General features: G+C 48.9%; 1 protein-coding gene across 3 annotated transcripts in view; it reads left to right on the top strand.

The window, feature by feature from the left end:
* ATXN7L1 (ataxin 7 like 1) overlaps positions 1–16,549 on the top strand; it is a gene marked incomplete at its 5' end in the record, with an annotated part of 224,256 nt that extends 207,707 nt beyond the window's left edge. Inside the window, 5 exons of one of the 3 annotated variants that reach the window (XM_081101951.1) lie at positions 3,069–3,190; positions 4,591–4,896; positions 7,454–8,381; positions 11,648–11,722; positions 13,507–16,101. In XM_081101951.1, coding sequence (XP_080958077.1) covers positions 3,069–3,190; positions 4,591–4,896; positions 7,454–8,381; positions 11,648–11,722; positions 13,507–13,548 — 1,473 coding nt within the window. In that variant the 3' untranslated portion in view covers positions 13,549–16,101. Of the gene's footprint in view, positions 1–3,068; positions 3,191–4,590; positions 4,897–7,453; positions 8,382–11,647; positions 11,723–13,506; positions 16,102–16,343 lie in introns of those variants that run through there. The other 2 variants (XM_081101954.1, XM_081101952.1) reach the window with 2 other exon arrangements.
* Between the last annotated feature and the right edge of the window lie 3,924 nt (positions 16,550–20,473).

The following is a 20,473-nucleotide window of genomic DNA, read 5'->3' as shown; positions in this document are numbered from 1 at the left end:
GAGTGAAGGCTGCTGGGAATGATGGTGGCCTGGACCCGCAGCCTGAGACCTTTGCCTCTTAGCTATTTCAGAAATAGTGAGGGACAATCAGGAATGCCTTTGACTGCCAGTAACAAAACTCAACTCATACAGTGCATGCACTACGGTCGCCTAATTATCTCGTATAACAAGAAGTCTAGAGGTGGGAGGTTCCAAGCGGAGGGGAGCTCTGTGCAGCCTCTTCCCCTTTCACACCTGGTCTCAGTATGTCTGCTCCAACCCTCACCCAGTAGCATTTGCACGGATGGAAAGGGACAAATAGAAAGGGAGTCTTCTCCTAAGGTGCTATTTTATATCATTTCTTTGGGAAGAAAATCATCCTGAACCCTCCCCCCCCCACCAGATTTCCCCTGCCATCTGCCAGAAGTGGGTCACATGCCCACCCCGGTGCCACTCGACAACAGAGAAGGATGGGATTGCAGTGGCACAGGATGGAGCCAGCACGGTTCACCCCAAGGTTCTGGGAAGAGACCCACCTTCCCTGCTCACTGCTCCATGTCACATATCAGAGCAAAAGTGTGGTTCTGTTAGCAAGAAAAAGGCAGGGAGAGGTGGGAGTTGGTGGCAGTTGATGAGATTGGCAACCTGTGGAGTCTGACATGGTGGCCAATGCAGTGAGGATCTGCGGCTCTGCCAAGACGTAATATGCAAACAGGAATATTATTCCTGTGGCACCTGGCCTTGCATTTCTATGGAATGAGAGATACAGACAGCAAAGACAAAAAGGTGCCACCCCCCCCCCTCTGCCCAGGGCAGAGAGAGAGACTGGACTCTACCAGAAGACCAGAGCCTGGAGCACATCAAGATGTTTGTCCAGCCCCGGGTGACTCATGTGGTCTCGTGCACCACAAGGTCACTGGTTCAGTTCCCAGTCAGAGCACATGCCCAGGTTGCCGGCTTGATCCCCAGTAGGGGGTGTGTAGGAGGTAGCTGACTGATGTTTCACTCTCACGTCCATGTTTCTCTCTCTCTCTCCCTTCATCTCTCTCTAAAAATCAATTTTAAAAATCTTCAATAAAAAAGAAACAACATGAACAGTTCTAGTGATCATCAAAAAGAGCAATATTTTTTAAAGATGTTTGTCCAGATGACAAGCTGCCAGGCTACAGAGGATTCGAATCACTGGACCCTCACACAGCGGATTTGTGTGCCCTTAATGTTTGCCTGATTTAATGGAAAGGCCATGGATTTGTTTCTTTGCTTTGTCCTTTCTCTCATGGTCAGTTGCTATATTAAATCATTTTTGTAATGAGCCCTGGTTCAGTGTGTCTTTAGCAACTGGGATGAAGGAAGAAAAGATGTCTCGACCTGGAAGAGCTCCCACTGGATGCTGGGGACCAGCTTCCACGCTGGGGAGTCCCCTTTGTATGTTTTCTTGCTTGGTCCATAAGCACTTCATATGAAAGTGCAGGAGAGAGTTTTCCGTCAGAAGTGCCAGATTTGATGGGTAGCAATATTTGAATGCAAAAGCCCCCAAACATAAGCAGGAACCAAACAAAGGGAAGGTCTTGCATTTGCTCCTGAGAGCTGTTCCAAAGGCAGGTTCCAGGAAGGGTTTGTGGAATGAGTGCCAATCCAACACTGTGTCTGGGACGGAGGCCAGGAGCTGCTGGGAGGCCTGGGGAAAGAGAGAGAAGCCGCATTTGAGTTATAGAGTCATTTGCAGACTCGTCTGAGCTCTAGACCAGCCAAATGTCACCTTCTCAGAGGCCACTTCTTGCATTTCTGGTTGTCCTAACACCATAATAAAATGATGTTTATTAAACATCTAACTGCCTATATTTCAGCCATATGTTTTCAGTGTGATGGTTTGATTTAAACATTGTGTGGGACCTTATCTCTCTAATGCGTCGTTTAGCCCAAATCCCTCCTATCCTCATATTGAAGAAGATAATTGGCCCTCTGGCCTTTATACATTTATAATCAAGTCAGGCACATAGGCATTACCTGTAACATAAAACCATGTGGTGATTCCAAGGTGAAAGGCAATAAAGTATGCAATATGTGTGGGGTGGGAGTTCATAGATAGGCAAAGTTACTCAGATGAAGACACTGGAAATGGGAGTCTCGATTAGGGCGCTGAGGGAGGGGAAATTGGCATTGATAGAGAAGAGGGAAGAAGACAGGCAGTCGGAACAGCAGAGTATAAGCTTGGAGGCAGTGATGTGTCCCCACCTCCGGGCAGCCCACAAGTGCTGACGAGGGAGGAGATGAGGTCAGGACTGGGAAAGGAGAAGTATAGTCGAGTCAGAAGTGAAATGACTCTGTTGACAACAGATAGGAAAGGTATGATCAGTTGGCAGAAGAACATCAGAATGAGGTGTTTCCATTACTATAATGAGAAGTAAAGACCCACCAAGTTCCTTAAGAGGATGGATGAACCCTGGCCGGTGGGGTTCAGTTGGTTGGGTGTTGTCCCTCACACCAAGAGGTTACTGGTTCGATTCCCTGTCCAGGCGCGTGCCCGGGTTCTGGGCCCAGTCCCTGGTAGGGGGCATGCAGGAGTCAGCCGATCAATGTTTTGCTCTCCTATCAATAGTTCTCTCTCTTCCTCTTCGTTCCCTCTCTAAAAATCAATTTTAAAACCTTAAGAGAAAGGAAGGAAGGAAGGAAGGAAAGAAGGAAGGAAGGAAGGAAGGAAGGAAGGAAGGAAGGAAGGAAGGAAGGAAGGAAGGAAGGGAGGGACATGGATGATTCAATAAGCAGGTGGTGCTAAAAAAAAATCCTGGTTGCTGAATGTTGTTGGTTTGGGAATGTTGGCTCAGTCCCAGATATAGAGAAGGTAGCCCTCTGTGCTATAGAAAATTAAACGTTACTATTGTTGAGTCATAATGTGATGTTCTGCAGAAAATCTAGAGCTCAAACTAAAGCACTATAGAAATATTTTTGGCTCCAGTACTATTTGCTTCCTTATTTTGAGTAAAATTGTACCCCTGTGTGTTTTTATGCAAATGTTATTTTTCTCTGTATAGTTTATATTAGCTTAGTAACCTGTAATCAAAATTAAAATGTGTTTTTTCCCCTCACAGTTTTGCTCATTCGGGAGTCGCCTCATGGGACGAGGGTACTATGTGTTTGATAGAAGATGGGATCGTTTTCGATTCGCACTAAACTCCATGGTAGAAAAGCACTTGAATTCACAGATGTGGAAGTAAGTGAGCAGTTTTTGTGCAATGTGAGATCAGAGCTGCCCCACAACTATCTGAACCCCAGCTTTCTAAATGAGTGTCAGTAATTGGCTCTTCACAGAACAAAATGATTCTGAAATCAGGATTCATGATAAATTCTTAACTGTCAGCTCTTGCGGGCCTGCCTACAGTGTTCCAGAGACACGTATGATGTGTGTTATGCTTTGTCGTCTTTGGGTTGGTAATCTGCTAAATGAAAAGGGTATTAGATATGAGCTTATTTAACAGTTACAAAAGGCCTCTTTTGCTGTGAGTAAGAACATGTAAGGATGTTAAGAATATGTTTCTGTTTGTAATATTAAGGCTATAATGTCAGTACTAAAAATGTCAGAATGGTTATGGACCAATTTCTAATTGCTTAATATCCTATGGAAAAAACATGTCCATCGGCCAGCAGGGCAGATCCTGAGTGATGTTGTGAAGGTGGTTAAGCTTGTCTTTGGCCCTTCCCACCTCCCTAGACCCCTCTCCTCTCCTCTGCTCACACTGCTCTCGAACCTAAACCCAAACTGACGTTCCGTGTCTCTCGTGTCCCTTTATTCTCCAACACCCCCCGATGTATTTACATTTTCATAGGAGTTTCATAAAAAAGGAAGAAATCTTCTTGACTTAGGAAAATGCTATTGTGAAGCAATGACAGGCTAGAGACCCTCTCAAACCACAGCACATACGAAACTGCCCTTCTGGCCACTTGATAACACAAGACCAGCCTGCTGCCTATCCCCACCCCCACTCCTGCACAGGTGAGCTCTTAAGATATCACAATCCGTTAGAACCGTAGCTCCCTCAGATCTAAGCCCAGATGGTTCAGGAACGCCAACTCTGAACCCCTCCCGCTGCCCAGCGGAAGCCAGTAAAGGCAAGGAAGGCATCCCTGAGAACTAAGAGGGCACTGGCAGCGGGGATGGGGACCGAATTCAAAACCTGCCCCTCTCCCAGGCAGCTGTGATGCCCAAAGAGCTTCCAGACCTGAACTTCTAGGAGGAGTGAGCTCTCACAGTGGACTTAGGACTAAATGTTAACACTTCCTGTACAGTAGGAAAGGGCCATAGAGAAGCTTATCATTTCTTCCCATTTGAGTGACTGCCCAGTGTGCCTTAAAGGCACCCTGGACACCTGGTGTGTTCCTCCTAAACACCAGTCGGTGCTGCATGCGGGGTTGCCGAGCCCGGGGGTGCTGGTTCATTTGTCCTTCTGCGACTGTTCCCCCACGGTGATGGCAGCCGGCCTTGGGATTCTCGCAGCTCTTTGCTCGGCTGTGTGGTGGAAGTGTAAAACCCAGGCACGTGGAAGGAATGTGTTGATCTGTATTGCGCTACCTGGTGTCCTGTCAGCTCAAGCTCCATATTCCTTTCCTCCTCAGGCACAGAAACCCGAGCCACAGGGCGTCAGGTCCCTCCCCCCTTTTCAGGACTTGCCTAACCAACCTACTGTCACTGAGCAACATTGGGGCTGCCTGGGTGTCAACTCTGGAGAGCGTAGCACCCCGCTGCCCTCTCAACCTCGCTGCCCAAACCCCAGGCCCGGACGGGCCCGAACCTGGAGGGAAGGCAGCCGATGAGGGCGTGGAAGACATTAGGAAGAAAAGGAACGGCCAAGACTCTTTTTTCTTTAACAAGCATTTAACTCTGCATCAGGAGACGCCAACACAGTATTCTCTTTCAGCCAGGTCAGCATCTGGAGCTCCACGCCAGCTGGCAGGGGAGGACGGGCTCTGTAACTTATTCGCATCTGTGGGCTTTTGACGGGACTTCCCTAGGCCAGCGTGCAGGACCGAAACCAGGCACAGCCTGCAAAGCCGAAACCCACTGCCCTTCGGCCCCTAGACAGACACAGAAACTGCTTAGCGTGGGGATCGGGGGTCCCGGGGACAGTGAGCTGCCTCATGGCCCTTGCCCTGCACCCCCTGCCCTCCTTCCCTCCTGCCTCTGCTATCCACTTAAGATTCATGGGACAGGAAGGAAAGGGAGAAGAAGTAGGCAAAAAAACAGCCCCCATCCCAGTCCTGAGTGTCAGCGAGGCAAGGTGAAGGACTTGAGCTCAGCTTGTCAGCACAAGCGGAAGCATGAATTTAGGCTATTGATGGCAACATGACAAATGGGGACCTTCAGAGTGGATGCTAGTGAAGGTCATTGAATGGGGTCCTCTCTCAATGAGCCAGCTGGTTCTTGTAAACAACGTTTTATTACAAGTAAGTGCCGAGCCTCTACCTGTACGTCTATCCAGACTTTAACTGGTAAGAGACTTGAGGTGAGGGAAGATGGAGCGGGAGGCCTGCAGTCCACAGAGAGGCAGCTGAGCCCAGGGCAAGTGTGCTGACGCCGCAGACGTGAGAGAGGCTCTGCCCTGTGGGGAGGGCGTTGTGCAGTGCCAGGCAGTCTGAGGGCGCGTGTAGACCTTCCCAGTCCGATTATACGGGAGTCCTTGCCCAGCATGCGTAGTGCTGTTGCTACTGAGAATCACCTGCTCACCCATCCACCCGCCCACCCATCCATCCATCCATTCGTTCACTCATTCGTTCATTGCAATAAGTCTTAACGGAGCACTTATTTCGTGCTGACAGGATCTCCTACCCTCTTTAGGCTTGAGAGAAAGTAGATTTTCAAACACCAGTATGGCCACACACAAAAATGGCAACTTTTTTCTCTTTATCTCTGATCTCCTCAGTCTGATGTTTTCAAGGGCTCTGTTCGTCTATATTCAAGAATTCCTCCTCTGGATTCCAATTCTAAAAATCAAAGCCGTGGCTTCACCTAACTGCAGGCAGAAACGGAATCCTGAGAGCGCAATGCTAGGAGAGGCCTATCCTAGTCAGCGGGGCCTCTTTCCAGAGCCCCCTGATGCCAGAGCTGGGAGGGTGGCCACCTGGGGAGAAGGGACTGGAGAAGCCCCATCTCACACCTGGCTCCAGGCTCCTGGGGTGCAGGGCCCAGGCCTGCCCGCCTTTAAGTGCTGCTTTTGAAGAAGGAGAGTGAATTCCTAACTGCTGGGGATTGATCCCCAGGGGACACAGGGCAGGGGCAAGGTGGGAAATAGAAAAGAGCCAGTTTGGCAATATTCTCCTGGCTCCTGAGGTCAGTATTCTTCCCTGCAAAGTGGGAACAAATGGTGCCTGCAAGGCCCCTGTGCTCCTCCAGGTCCCCAGGCCACGATGTGGAAGTGGGAGCTGTTTCCAGCACAAGTTCCAAAGATGGGGTTTGCAGGGAGGCCCCAGGAGTGGCCACCACCAGGCCGGCCTTAGCTCCCCAAGTATGAGAGGCCTGGGGGTTGCACTCCCAACCTCCAGGAAGACCTTCCCCACCCACATGTTCTCCTGGGCCCCGGCCCTGCATTTGTTCAGAGCAAACTAGAAATTCCTGACCACCTTCTCTGGATACATGAGGGTCCCTGTACTCTCAACCTCTCCTAACACAGGGACAAGAAGACCTGTCGAAGGGCAGCCACCCCAATTACAGCTCCTCTGAGTGAGAGCTGAGACTAGGGGGTACAGGGGGTGGACAGGGAAAAAATCAGTCCTGGAGCTGGGCCAGTTGACACCTGCCTCATTTCCCAAGCCCCGACCCTCCAGTGCCCTGCGGCCTCCATGGCCCGGCCAACAGGAGCCAGGTGCCACACGCGAACGTGGAAGGGCCTCTCTATGGAATACACCAGAGGCTGCAAAGAGGAAATGCAGGAGGAGGCGGGCCTGTGGAAGAGAGGGGTGTTTCCCACTCTGCCTGTGGAACCAGGAGCAGGGTGGGGAGGCAGGGGACAGGCAATGGGCAAAGGGCTGCTCTGGCTCATGTGTGCAGGTGACAAAGCCTTGTCCTCCCTATTCTTACCACACGCCAGGACCTAAGTGTGAAGTGGCCACTTCTCATTAAAAACCACCTTCCATCGTTACTGAAATAAAAAGAGAGGGAGAGAAGAATACCGCGGGGGAAATGTATATTCTAAATCACATTCGCCTTTTATCCGTGCACCCAAATCAGCCGGTATCCAGTAGCCAAGCACGGGAAAAGGGACCGAAAACCCAAAAGTGATTGTAAATAGGGTGCGGGATATTGCAGTCGGGGAGCCGTAGGGAGGGGCCATCCTTCAGATGTCGCCATCCTTCAAGGCTTCATGTTCCATAGTCTGGTTCTCCCGGGGCTTCTCCGGAGCCCCGACACTCACACGTGGTCGAGCCTCCAGGAATGCCGGGCCTGTTGCTCACTGTGTCTCTCTCACTCTTCTCTCACGTTTAGGAAAATCCCTCCTGCGGCAGATAGCCCCATGCCCTCGCCAGCAGCCCACATCACCACCCCCGTTCCAGCATCCGTGTTACAGCCCTTCAGCCACCCCAGTGCTGTGTATCTTCCTTCAGCTCCCATCAGCTCGAGACTCACCTCTTCTTACATCATGACATCAGCCATGCTCCCCAACGCAGCTTTCGTGACATCGCCGGACCCAAGCGCCCTCATGCCACACCCCACAGCTTTCCCTCATGTGGCCGCCACCCTCAGCATCATGGACTCAACCTTCAAGGCCCCATCCGCCGTGTCCCCGATACCAGCCGTCATCCCTTCCCCATCCCACAAGCCATCCAAAACCAAAACCAGCAGATCCTCAAAAGTCAAAGACCTGTCTGCGCGGAGCGACGAGCCTCCAAGTAACAAAAAGAGGAAGCCGCAGTCATCGACTTCCGCCTCGTTCTCCTTGCAGACCTCCCTCCCGTCCCCCTTGTCAGGGCCCCACAGAAAGAACTGTGTTCTGAACGCCAGTTCCGCTTTGAACTCCTACCAGGCGGCTCCGCCCTATAACAGTCTGTCCGTGCACACCTCCAACAACGGGGTGAGCCCACTCAGTGCCAAACTGGAGCCCCCAGGACGGACCTCGCTGCCCGGCGGGCCCCCGGACATAGGGAGACACCTGGGCTCCGTGGGCGGCAGCGACTCCTGTCCCCTGGCGGTGCCCTCCCTCGCAGGCGACCTCTCTCTGGCCTCACACAATGCCGTGTCTTCTCTGCCCCTCTCTTTTGACAAATCAGAAGGAAAAAAGCGTAAGAACTCGAGTTCTAGTAGCAAAGCCTGTAAAATCACTAAAATGCCTGGTATGAATAGCGTTCACAAAAAGAACCCGCCCAGCCTTCTCACACCGATGCCCGATCCCGTTAACAGCACCTCCTCTCGGCAGGTAAGGGACCCGTCCTGCCAGGGCCCTCCTGGCACTGCCTCCTCAGCCCCAGGGGCAGCGGGAGCCGGGCAGCGCCCCTGCTTAGCCAGGTGACTGTCTCGTTGTCCCCATAGGCCACTGCCCCTCTCTGCTGGGAGAGCGGTTACTTAACCGATACTTTCTACCCTAAGCACCGTGCAAATATTTCCTCATTTAATCCTCACAGCTACCCAGGGCGGTTGGTACTGTTGTCATCACCACCTTACAGAGGAGGAGACTGAGGCACAGAGAGACCCTGAGTTCCCCCCTCTGCTTCCATTGTCTATCTGGAGCTTCTGAGCATGATTTTGTTAAAGGGTTCTGTTGCCACGGAGTTTTATCTGATCTGTTGGAGTCCCCTTAGGAAGAGCTGAGGCCAGGCAGGTTAAATGGTGACCAGGGTCTCACCTGGGGGTGATGGCTCGTGCTTCCAGCCCCCAGGGGACTGTTCCCACTTTACCTGGCTGCCTCGATGCCCCTGCCCCCCACCCCCTTACTGATACAACTCTTTTTTCCCAAAAGTAGAACTAACAGCAACTGGCACAGAACTGTGCGATGCCACAGTACAAATAGGGGGGGCGTGTTGTGAGGGGAGCTGTGGGAACGTGGCGTGGTCCAGGGAGAGTCCGTGTGTCACTCCCTTGTGTTCTGTTCACACCCTCGAGTCGAGTCTGTCTCCCAGGCTGGGGAAGCGACTTCGGAGAGTCCCCACCGGCGCCAGATGGTGCCATTGGGCTCAGCGGAGAGAGAGAGTGCCAGAGGGGCCGCTCGCAGGCCTGCCCTGGGCCTTGCACCTGCCAGGGCAGCACACAGACGGCCGCAGCCCCAGGTTCACGGCCGCAGAATGAAGTGGGCCGGACCCTGAGCCCAGCCCCATCTGGGGACGAGGACTCGGGAGAGACGAGAAGCAGTTGTTAAAAAGATGTTTTATTGCTCTGTGTCGTCTTTATGTGAGACTTGTTAAAACCTCACGAAGAGAGCATCCTGGGGGGGATTCACAAATCACAAGTAAACACTGGAGAAGCAGCAAGTTTGCGTCCCAAGCGCCAGACAAGCTGCCACCGAGGCCAAGGAGAGAGGGGGAGGACATAGGTCACCTCACTGGAGCCCGGCCCCTCGAACACGTGTGCAGCTGCCGCAGATGTGCTTGCTGCCTTCTGGCTCCTCGGTGCCAGGGCTGCAGGGGGAGGGCCCAGCAGCCGCAGGACCCTATGCTGAGGCTCACCCATGGGTCAGTGCCACCTCCAGGTGCGGATGGAGGGCACAGCCAGGACTTCCGAAGATTAAATGTACACGGAATTCCCTGGGGGTTGCAGGTTCTGAGTCAGCAGGTGGGTTGGGGGGCGGGGCAGGGGGAGGGGGCGCTGAGAGTCTGCATTTCTAACAGGCCACACCCTGAGTGGCCAGGCTATACTATCACCCATTTTAGATAAAATCCTAGCAGCTAACACTTAGGACAGTGGTTCTCAACCTTCTGGCCCTTTAAATACAGTTCCTCATGTTGTGACCCAACCATAAAATTATTTTCGTTGCTACTTCATCACTGTAATGTTGCTACTGTTATGAGTCGTCATGTAAATATCTGATTTGCAGGATGGTCTTAGGCGACCCCTGTGAAAGGGTCGTTCAACCGCCAAAGGGGTCGCGACCCACAGGTTGAGAACCGCCGACTTAGGAGCTGGGCTCTGCTCCAAGTACGTCAGATATATTTAACATGTAGCCATTACCTTTATTACTGCCCTTTTATAGATGAGTAAACCAAGGCACAGGAAGGTTCAGCAATGTGCCCGAAGTCACACAGCAAGTAAATAGTAGGGCTGGGATTTAAACCAGGCAGTTTAGCTCTGGAGTCTGGGCTCTTCACCCCCAGGCCCCTAATGTGTTAGTGGAGTGCCTCTGTGTTGAGTAAATATCGCTTTGTTGACTGTTTGGTCTGCCGGACCATGGGACATGTTCAGTAAACGCTGTGAACCAGTCACCACCAGGGTGAGAGGAGCAGACAAGCCTCCCCCAGCGAGAGTCCGTCAGGAAGGAAATCCAAAAAGCTGATGAAATCCGAAACGGCTGCCTTGGGTCTAGGTGGTACCTAGGTGCTTGTCACCAGGCCATTAAGAAAAGGCTTTGTCCAGGGTGACCACCGGTGATTTCCAAATGTTGGGGAAAAGCCTTTGGAATCTGTGTTGATTCTCTTAGGAGATTGGAAGGGGCGTGGTGTGAGATTGAGAAATTCAAGGTAAACATGTGCTTTGGGGACCAACTGAGGTTCTGTTTCATTGTTTCTGATAGATGTAAGGCCAGAATTTACCACAAAAGTATTAAATTAAACAAAAAGACTGCAAGTGTAAGGCAGATGTCTTTATGCAAAGCTGAATTAATGGAGAAGGTCAGCTCTTTTCTTACATATATATTTTTTTAATTTATTTCAGAAAAGAAGGGAGAGGGAGAAAGAGATAGAAACATCAGTGATGAGAATCGGCTGCCTCCTGCATGCCCCTCACTGGGGATTGAGCCCCAACCCAGGCATGTGCCCTGACTGGGAATTGAACCATGACCTCCAGTTCATAGGTTGATGCTCAACCCCTGAGCCACACCAGCCATGTGAAGGCCGGCTCTTTACAGGCCAAAGGCGGGAGCTGCCTCTGGAAGGGTACTCGCCTGAGGACCAGTCCATATGTGCCAAGGACAGTCACATGCTCCCAGGGCACTGTCCAAGGACCAGCTCAGCCTCCCATGGAAGAGGAAGCCCAGTGCCATCTTGCCATTTTTCTCAGGAACAGTAAGGTGTGCGCTGTGTCTCCTGCCTGAGAAAAAGGCCCAAGCTTTTATCCCCCGCTGGCCCTCGGGAGGCTGAGCTAGAAATAAGTGGGTCTAGAACTGAGCTCAGAGGTGGAGGAGTTTGTGTAACCCTTTGGCCACAGAAAAGCTGGCCTCTGGGGAGTTCAATGCTCCCGGTGGCGGGGTGGGGCGGGGGCAGGCCTCTAGCCAATTGCCTTTGTCCTCATCCCTAAAACATCCACATCTGGGAAGCAGAATTGAGTTCCCCTCCATTATGCTTTCCCTCTGGGGTGAGAGTGGCATCCTCAAGGCACCCCCTGAAACATTTTCGTTTTCGCTGCCGTTTAAAGTGGACGCGAGGAGAATGAGCAGGCTATTACGCCGCCCTCTCCTTTCCCCGTTGACACGTGGTCTCGGCGGGCCTTCCCCACGCTGGCTCATGATCTGAGTAGGGCTTCGCTGGTGTCTTCCAGGTTGGGAAAAATAGCAGCCTCGCTCTGTCACAGTCCAGCCCTTCCAGCATATCCAGCCCAGGACACAGCCGACAGGTGAGTTACTGGGGGAGGCTAAAGTGCATGAGGCCACCAGCGGGGTGGGAAGAATGTGGGTATTTGGGTCAGATCCTGGTTCACATTCATCTCCAGTTAACAGCATGGCTGTCTGGCTTCCAAAGTTAGTACTTATTAGCTGTGTGCCCTTGGGCAAGTTACTTAACTCCTCTGTGCTTCCGTTTCCTCGCCATAAGATGGAGATTATAATGGTCCCTACCTCATAGGGCTTTTGTGAGGATTAAATTAATTTATTCACATAAAGCCTCTAGAAAATGCCCAATATAACACACAGGTATTAGATATTGTTGTTATTAGCAGCTGTGTAATATTAGGCAGATTACTTTGTCTAATTTTTTTTTTCATCTGTTAACTGGCAAAATCAATGCCTACCCCCTAAGATTACTGTGAAAATTAAATAAGATGATGTTGACTAAAGGGCCTTGCTAGTGGCAGGTATCAGCTTTCTCAAGGCCTCTGGGGAACTAGAGCTACCATTCAGAAAGTGGTTCCAAGCTGGGAATATTCAGGCTAGGTATAGGTGTTTTATAAACTTGAGGTGTGAGAGTTAGTCAGTGTGTAAATAATTTTCTCCATTGGAGAGTGTGTGCATCCGGGGGAGGCCAGGGAGCGCAGGGGGCGGGTTTCTGCATGCCATGCATGATTGGAAAAAAATACAGCTATGGCTGCGTTGTGTTGTCTTGGATATGCCGTAAGCTTTGCAGACGACAAATTGCAATGTATTTGTCTGCATTTTGGCCTTTGGGGTTTCCTCACAAATCTGGGGTAGAATTTGGGTGAAGGTTATAGGGAAACAGTCTTTGTATCCCCAAATCAAGGAAGGTGCCTCCATTATTTTGAGTCGCTATGGCCCTGTTGGGGCCTGAGCACCTGCCACCCATCCTCTGTGCCCGGAGTGGGTGGGGGTCTCACCTGTGTGCAGGCAGACCTCCTGCACAGGTGGCTAGTGCGGCTGCCCCGTGCTCCGGGCCCGCCTGTGGGAACCCGAAACGCTGGCGGTCAGCCTTAAGGAATGTGATAGCAATGATAATAGCTCTCGTTTGTTGAGCCCTTTCTCTGCAGGTGCTGGGCCAAACAGCCTTTCCATGCATTTAGACCTTTAACAAACCCTGTGAGAGACAAAATGATTATCCTCATTTTATATAGATGAAGATGACTGGACTAAGAGGCTAAGTAACTTGAACCGAAAACCTCTATCTCAGCCGTGGGCAAACTACGGCCCACAGGCCGGATCCGGCCCATTTGAAATGAATAAAACTAAAAAAAAAAAAAAAGACCGTACCCTTTTATGTAATGGTGTTTATTTTGAATTTATATTAGTTCACACAAACACTCCATCCATGCTTTTGTTCCGGCCCTCCGGTCCAGTTTAAGAACCCATTGTGGCCCTCGAGTCAAAAAGTTTGCCCACCCCTGGTCTATCTGCATAGTCTCTATGCTTCACCCATCACTCTGCCTCTTCCTTAGATAACTCCCTGTGCTGTCTGTAGGTTAGATAGGAAATATCCCAGGTGAACTAATAGAGAAAAAAAGAGAACACAGCCTTATTCTGGTCCTCTCTCCTGGAGAGAACCCCATGAGTGTCCACAGGATTCATCCCTGCATTTATGGAGTCATTTACAGCCATCCCTTCATGTGCTCATTACAGCTGCCTTTGGCTGCTGTGGGAGTTGGGATGGTATCCTTTCTGTTACAGATGAGAAATCGCACTCTGGTCTCGAATCCTCGTGGTAATCCCAAGCTTTCCTTCTTTTCTTTTCTAGAAGACCACAAACAGAACGGGCAGAATAAGGACTCTTCCATAACAAGACTATGAAGCCACTTCCAGTCCAATGCCTGGCCTCCGGTCCCACCCAGGGGGCCAAGGGGGCAGGGAGTGGGCAGTGGGGGATCCACTTCCTGGGCCCGCCTGTGGCTCTGGCCTTTCTTTTTCTTTTTTTAATGACCAATTTTTAGTTTTGGAGAAAAAGAAAAAGGCAAAAGAACGTGAATTTGAGATTTACAGAAAACAGTACCAGTGTTTTGTTTTCGTTGTCTTTCGTTTGCCACATGTACACATTCTTCCAAGCTCGGGGCCACTCCTCCAGCTTCTGATTCAACTACTGCACCGTCGTCTTGCTCCAGCCACGAGAGCAGACGGTCGGGATGTCAGTTCCCGGTTGGCATCATCGGAAACTCGAACTTTAGCACGTGCAGTGCTCCTTTCCTTGCCCTCGCTCGCCCGCCCGTCCCTCCCCACCCATCCCCTCCTACCTGCCACTCACTGGGTCCCCAAGGCCATCACAGGAAGTTGCCTCTCATAAGCTCACCTCTGGACGCTGTGCTGGGGAGGGGCTTTGCTGGGGAGCAGCCGATGATTGGGGAGCGGAGAACAGAGGCAGGAGGGTGGCCAAGCACACTCATCAGGTTTCTAGGGCGCACCAGGTCCACTGTCCAGCTGTGCAGCTCAGAGAGGATCTACTGGGTCAGGTCTGGACCGGGCCAGGGAAGTGGCAGGAAGCAGAGAATGAGGGTAGGAGAAGCTATCCCTCAGGAGATAGTGGGGATGGGGTGGCTGTGGTCATCTGAGCTTGTTAGGAATCCAGGCTGCAAAACCCCTTCCTGGGTGCCATGTGCAAGAGCCCAAAGCTGGGCGAGCCAGAGAGGGAAGCACCCCCGGGAGAGGGCAGGGGACCCCAGGAAGCCACTCTGAAGAAGGCACGGTGCTTACAGCTGTGGACATTCTCCAGCCGCCCTCCAGGGCTGAGCAAGAAGAGAAAGAAGGAGGGAAGGAAGGATCTGGGGGAAAGCTTCCATGGAGGGCTATGTGTCAAACGCCTGGTGAGAATGAAGACTAGCCCCGCCACCCGCCTCTGGGCCCTGGACCCCAAGGCCCTGGGACTCAGTGCCCCCCTATATCAGGGTCCGCTGGGTTATCAGAGGCCCAGCTCAGAGACAGCCACCCCAGGAAAGAGTGGTAAGGCCATGCCACTCCCTAGTGACGGGGAGCGAAGCTGGAGCCCCACAGCGATGAAACTGCTCACACTGGAGTTTGAAAGAAACCCCAATACTGTAAGCTTTAATCAGGAATCAGTCCGGAAAGTAACTCACAGTATAAAGTAAGTGTTCTGTGCTGTTCATCATGTAACTTGGCGAGCGATGCAACGGCGCAGGTAGTAGGAGTGCTTGCTTCATCCCTACATGAGAGAGGAAAGCCGGCGTTGCCGCTGGACACACACCCTCATCCCCACCCTGAAGTTTCCCTTCCCATCCCCACCCCCATCCCAAAGATCAGACTACTGTTAAGTTTCGGCACGGAATTGAATTTCACTAAGACAGGAGGCTAGCGGAGTGATTTGCATCAATGAAATTGCACTGACAGTGTTTCTTATAGGATTACTACAATTTTTTTAATATAAAATGAAGATTTTTTAAAATCATGAGTTGCTATTAGGTACCAGGACATTCGTTCAGATGATTTCATTTTTATTTCTACAGTGTTAAAAGTGCACTTATATGCTGGTTTATTTACATCTTGGGAAAAAGAGACTGCAAATTGAAGGGAAGATTGTTACTTTTTCTTTTTTTTAAAAAAAAAAAAAGGTTAAGGCAGATTTAAGACTTATAAATGTTTAAGAAATTATAAACAAGATTAGAACCTTTGGAAAAAAAGTTTAGAAGATATTCTTAAAGTAAATTTTTATAGTGTTAATTTTGTAATAATTTATGTTTTACTATATTACAGAGCTAACTGACCAGAATAGTTTCAGAAACAATATGAAACTTAGGAAAGTTTAAGCAATGTTTATATTTTTAAAATGTTCCTTGGATTATGTTTTTATTGTACATTTCTTCAGACTGAAAAGTGTGTACATATCTGTTATTTTTGCACAATTTTTGTCTTGTTCAGTTTTAGACGTCTGTGTGTTGTTGTTTTTTTTTTATAATTTATTTTGAGTTGTAAAACTTGCAGGAGTAAAAACAAAACGAAAAAAAATCTCAGCAACAAAATAACCCTCTGATCTATAAACTCTTAACATCCAAAGAGGGAAAACGAAGGTCGAGAGATGAAGTGGCTGCTTCTGCGAAATAATGTCTGGACAGGGACTAAAGGAGCAATTCAGTCATCGGCGTAAACGTTTTCGCTCTCTACGTCTTGAATTGCAAGCTGGGATAGAGAGGCTCCCCACCGAATGCTGCTGACTTGGTGAAAGACTGGCTCTGACCAAGGCAAGGACATTTCTGGGAAACTGAGCAAAAAGGGAAAACCCACGGTGTTTCTTCCTTCACAGTCAACCACAGGTTTACTTTATAACAATGTATTCGAAACTCACAGCTTGAAAAAATGGAATGCAAATAAAAGGTTTTCTATGGTTTTGTTTTAATGGAGTTCAACTGGACCAGCCTCTAAAGCACTATTCGGGTGATCGACCCCCCTTTGGGTACTTCTTGTTCTGCCCACCCCACTCAACCCTCTCCCCCAGCCCCGTGACTGCACACCCCACACCCCCTCCATTTGCCTGAAGATCTCGCGACTCGTCGCCAGCCACAGAGGCTCGAAAGCTCTGGTTGTTAAGCATAGCGCAATGCCTAGACCCGTCAGCCATATAAACAAAGCGACTTGGATAACTTGTATGCCTTCTTTTGTATCAAAGTACCAATTGTAAATAACGCTGATCAACCTTTGTAGAGAATAGTTTATACAGCATATTCTATTATTGCTGATTCTCAGTGAACTCTTGTTTTGAAAAAAGGAAAAAAAGAAATTTTCTATTTACACCTTCTATTTTGTTATGCTGTTGGCCCATGGCACTTTAACAAAACTGTGGGTTTTACGTAGCTGGTCAGTCATGGGGTATATTAAATAACTGTTGTTGCACAGACGAGAATTTGCACCTGCTCATTTGTCCTTTCCTACTACCGACTTCAGAACCTTTTCCAGAAGAATTTTGAAGAAAGCATGTCCAAGCATTCTAAGCAAATGCCACACTGGTGGAGTGGGTTTCTCCTTTTCTACGATCCGCGTTTTGTAACACTAGGTCTTTTCCTTCTTGGCCCCGCACCTTTATGTGTTAGCACTATCAGAATTCATTCCATGCCTGTGATATTGTAAGAATAAATGTCTAAAGTAGGTGTAAATAGTAAACTCTATGGCTTACAGTTTTAAAAAAGGAAAGAACAAACATGTATCTATTGATACCGCCATGGTTCCGCACCAGGCCTGGAGACATTCTCCAGTGAGCGATTTGTTTTTTTGGCTTTTTTTTTTTTTTTTTTTTTTGTAACATGGCTTTGTAAATAAAATAATTTATATGTTTGTAAAACAAAGTCTTTGGGTTTTCATAAAATTTAGATTTTTGTTATTTCTCTCTTGTCTTTTGGGTGAATGTGTTTTCGCCAGGCGAGCCTTACTGCTAGGACAGACATGTGAGGCATAGAAGAGAAGAGAGTGGATTCATTCAACAAATACTTATGGAACATCCTGGCTGCGGCTGCCCCTGAGCTAGGCGCTCTGTGCTTAGTGATGAGAAACAGACACGAGTCCCAGCTGCTTTCTGCAAGCAGCTCAGTGGGAGAGACAGTAAATAAACACAGGATCAAATGTGTAATTACAGATATCGGCAAATGCTATGACTCTCTGAGAGAGAAAGTGGGAGAAACTGACAAAGTGTGTGAGGGGAGTGCTGTCAGGGAGTTTTCTCTGAGGAAGTCAGCTGCCGGCACAGTGTGGAGAGAGAATCCCAGGCAGAGGTGGTCCCAGGCAGAAAAAGTTCGGTACGTTCCCAGAGTCCAGGGAAGACCCACTGTGGGTGGAGCAGGGGAGAGAGATGGACAGGAGACAAGGACAAGCTCACAAAAGGCTCTCAGAGTTTGGGTTTTGTACTTAATTCAGCAGGAATCCTTTGGAGGGCTTCAGGAACATGGCATACTCTGACATGTTAAAAGGTCCTCTATAAAAGAAAAAAAGAAGGGATTTAAAAAAAGAAAGAAAGAAAAGATCCTCTAGCTGCTGTGTGGAGAATTGGATGCTTTTGCAAGAGACCTGGTGAGACATGTCAGTGAGGTCCCAGGATGGCTGCCGCAGAGAGAAAGAGAAGTGAGTAGACTCGATAAACTGAGATACAGAGTAAATTGACAAGACTTGCTTAGGAATTAGATACAAGAGTAAAGGAGGGGGGTGGTTGGCAATAGTGGAATAAGGACACATATGTAATACCTTAATCAATAAAGAAATTTTAAAAAAGAAAAGAAAAAGAGTAAGGGAAAGAAGACTCCCGGGTTCTGGTAGAGCAGTGGTGTTGGGTGCAGATGCCATTTCTTCAGCTGTGGGAAACCAGAGAAAGAACAGGCTATTTAGGGGGCCGGTGGGAGGACCATTTCATGATGATCAAAAGTTCCGTTTTGTGCATGTATGTTCATGTATGAGATTACTATGAAATGACTTCCTGTGTCAAGAAGGCATGGTATACACATGACAGAAGCTAACAGCAGGTCTAAGTTGGAGGCATCGATTTGGGAATCGTTAGTCTATGAGTGACATTTAGAGTCACGGGTATGGATCTGATTACTTGAGAGAATGTAGGAGGAGAAGAGCAGACATTTGGAGGTTGGTAAGGTGGAAGCAGAACACTAGCCAAGAGAGACTCTTATGATGAAGCATTCTCAAAGAGCAGAGAGAACCCAGTAGGAAATGGTTCTCTGGAAGCCAGGACTGTAAGAGGTTTCAAGGAAGGAACAATCCACTGAGTCCAGTTCTGCTGTAAAATGGAAGATGTAGCCCTAGCTGGTTTGGCTCAGTGGATAGAGCGTCAGTCTGTGGACTGAAGGGTCCCGGGTTCGATTCCTGTCAAGGACACATGCCTGGATTGCAGGCTCGATCCCCAGTGTGGGGAGTGCAGAGGCAGCCGATCAATGATTCTCTCTCATCATTGATGTTTCTAGCTCTCTCTTTCTCTCCCTTCCTCTCTGAAATCAATAAAAATACATTAAAAAAAAAAAAAAAAGCAAAGAGAAGTTGCGGTATCTGTGTTGTTGCTGGAGATTCCTGCCTTTAAAGAAGATAAAAGGAAGCTGTAGATCATATTATGTCTGGTTTTACAACAGAGGCCATTGGTGACTCTTAGTTTCCAAAGCTGCCAGAACGAATGACCACAGCTTAGTGGCTTAAAACTACATAAAAGTATTCTCTCAGAATTCTGGAGACCCGAAGTCCAAAACCGCACAGGGCTGCATTCCATCCGAGGGCTCTGGAGGAGAATCCTGCCTTGTCTCTTCCAGTTTCTCGTGCCCGCCAGCCGTCCTTGGCTTATAGATGCATCACTCCCATTTCTGTCTCCATCTTCACCTGGGTGTCTACCCTGGGTTTCTCCTGGGCCTCAAACCTCCCACTGCCTTGCTCTTACGAGGTCATCTTCATTGGACTTAAGGCCAACCCTAAATCCTGGATCATCTTATCTCAAGATTCTTAATTACATTTTTTTCTCCAAATAAATTCACACTCCCAGGTCTAAGGGTTAGGACTTGAACATATCTTTTGGGGGATTATTACTCAACCCACTACAGTGACCTTAGCAAAGCATGTATGATGGAGAGGTAGGAGCCAGGGCCAGACTGGAGTGGTTGGAAGGAAATTCAGTTGTGTAGACAAATCTTAAGGAGGTTAAAAGGCACGTGGGAGTGTTGGAATTGGCTTTTTTTTTGTTTTACTGGGTTTTTGTTGTTTTTTTAAGGTTTTTAAAAATTGATTTTTAGAGCTGTAACCGGTTTGGCTCAGTGGATAGAGCGTCAGCCTATGGACTGAAGGGTCCCAGGTTCTATTCCGGTCAAGGGCATGTACCTTGGTTATGGGCACATCCCCAGTAGGGGGTGTGCAGGAGGCAGCTGATCAATGTTTCTCTCTCATTGATGTTTCTAACTCTCTGTCCCTCTTCCTTCCTCTCTGTAAAAAAATCAATAAAATATATTTTTTAAAAAAATTGATTTTTAGAGATAGAGGAAGGGAGAGGGGGAGAGAGAAACATGCACACTCCCTACTGCAAACTGAACCAGGAACCTTCCCATGCCTGGGATGATGCCCAACCAACTGAGCCGTACCATTTGGCGTGGATCTGGCTTTTGTTGTTTATTTTGTTTTTCAAGGGAGATTACCGTTCTCGTGCTGGGACAGCAGAGGAGGGAAAGGTTAAAGAAGCAGAAGAAGGACAAATTCCCCAACAAGCGAGGTCCTTGAGAAGGCAAGAGCGAGGTAAGCCCAAACATATGTGGAGATGTTCACCTTTTTTATTGTTAAGAGATAAACTGAGGCATATTAAAATTTCTAAGAATTTATTTGAGCAGCACCAAACCCAGAAGTGGTTAGGAGCACTCCACTGACAGGAGCTCAGGGAGAGACTTTTAGAAAAGGCAAAATAGGGAAATTATTGATTGGCTATAGTCAATAATCGAATGGGAAGGAAAAACACGACTCAAAGGCTTTATTTTTATTTTTGAAAGAATCAAGATGCATGTTTTGGTTTTGGTTTGCAATTTTTTTAAGTCTTTTGGTTCTGTCTGACTAATAAACAGAAACTGTTGATATGGATTAGATGCTCAGCACTAAGTAGAGGACTGAATTTCTCTGCAAAAGGGGGCAACAGAGAGGTGCTGCCAGGGTCTGCGCTCACCTTCAAAGGCTTGGAGGATGTCCCCACCAGCTCCATGCTGAGCCCAGCTTTGTGCAACATTTTAATTAATGAACTGGCATTCAAAGTA

This window comes from Myotis nattereri (genome assembly GCF_964212035.1).
Source record: "Myotis nattereri genome assembly, chromosome: 11".
NCBI classification, from domain to species: domain Eukaryota; kingdom Metazoa; phylum Chordata; class Mammalia; order Chiroptera; family Vespertilionidae; genus Myotis; species Myotis nattereri.
The sequence above is the reverse complement of the archived record's forward strand: the minus strand, read 5'-3'. Positions and strand labels throughout refer to the sequence as shown.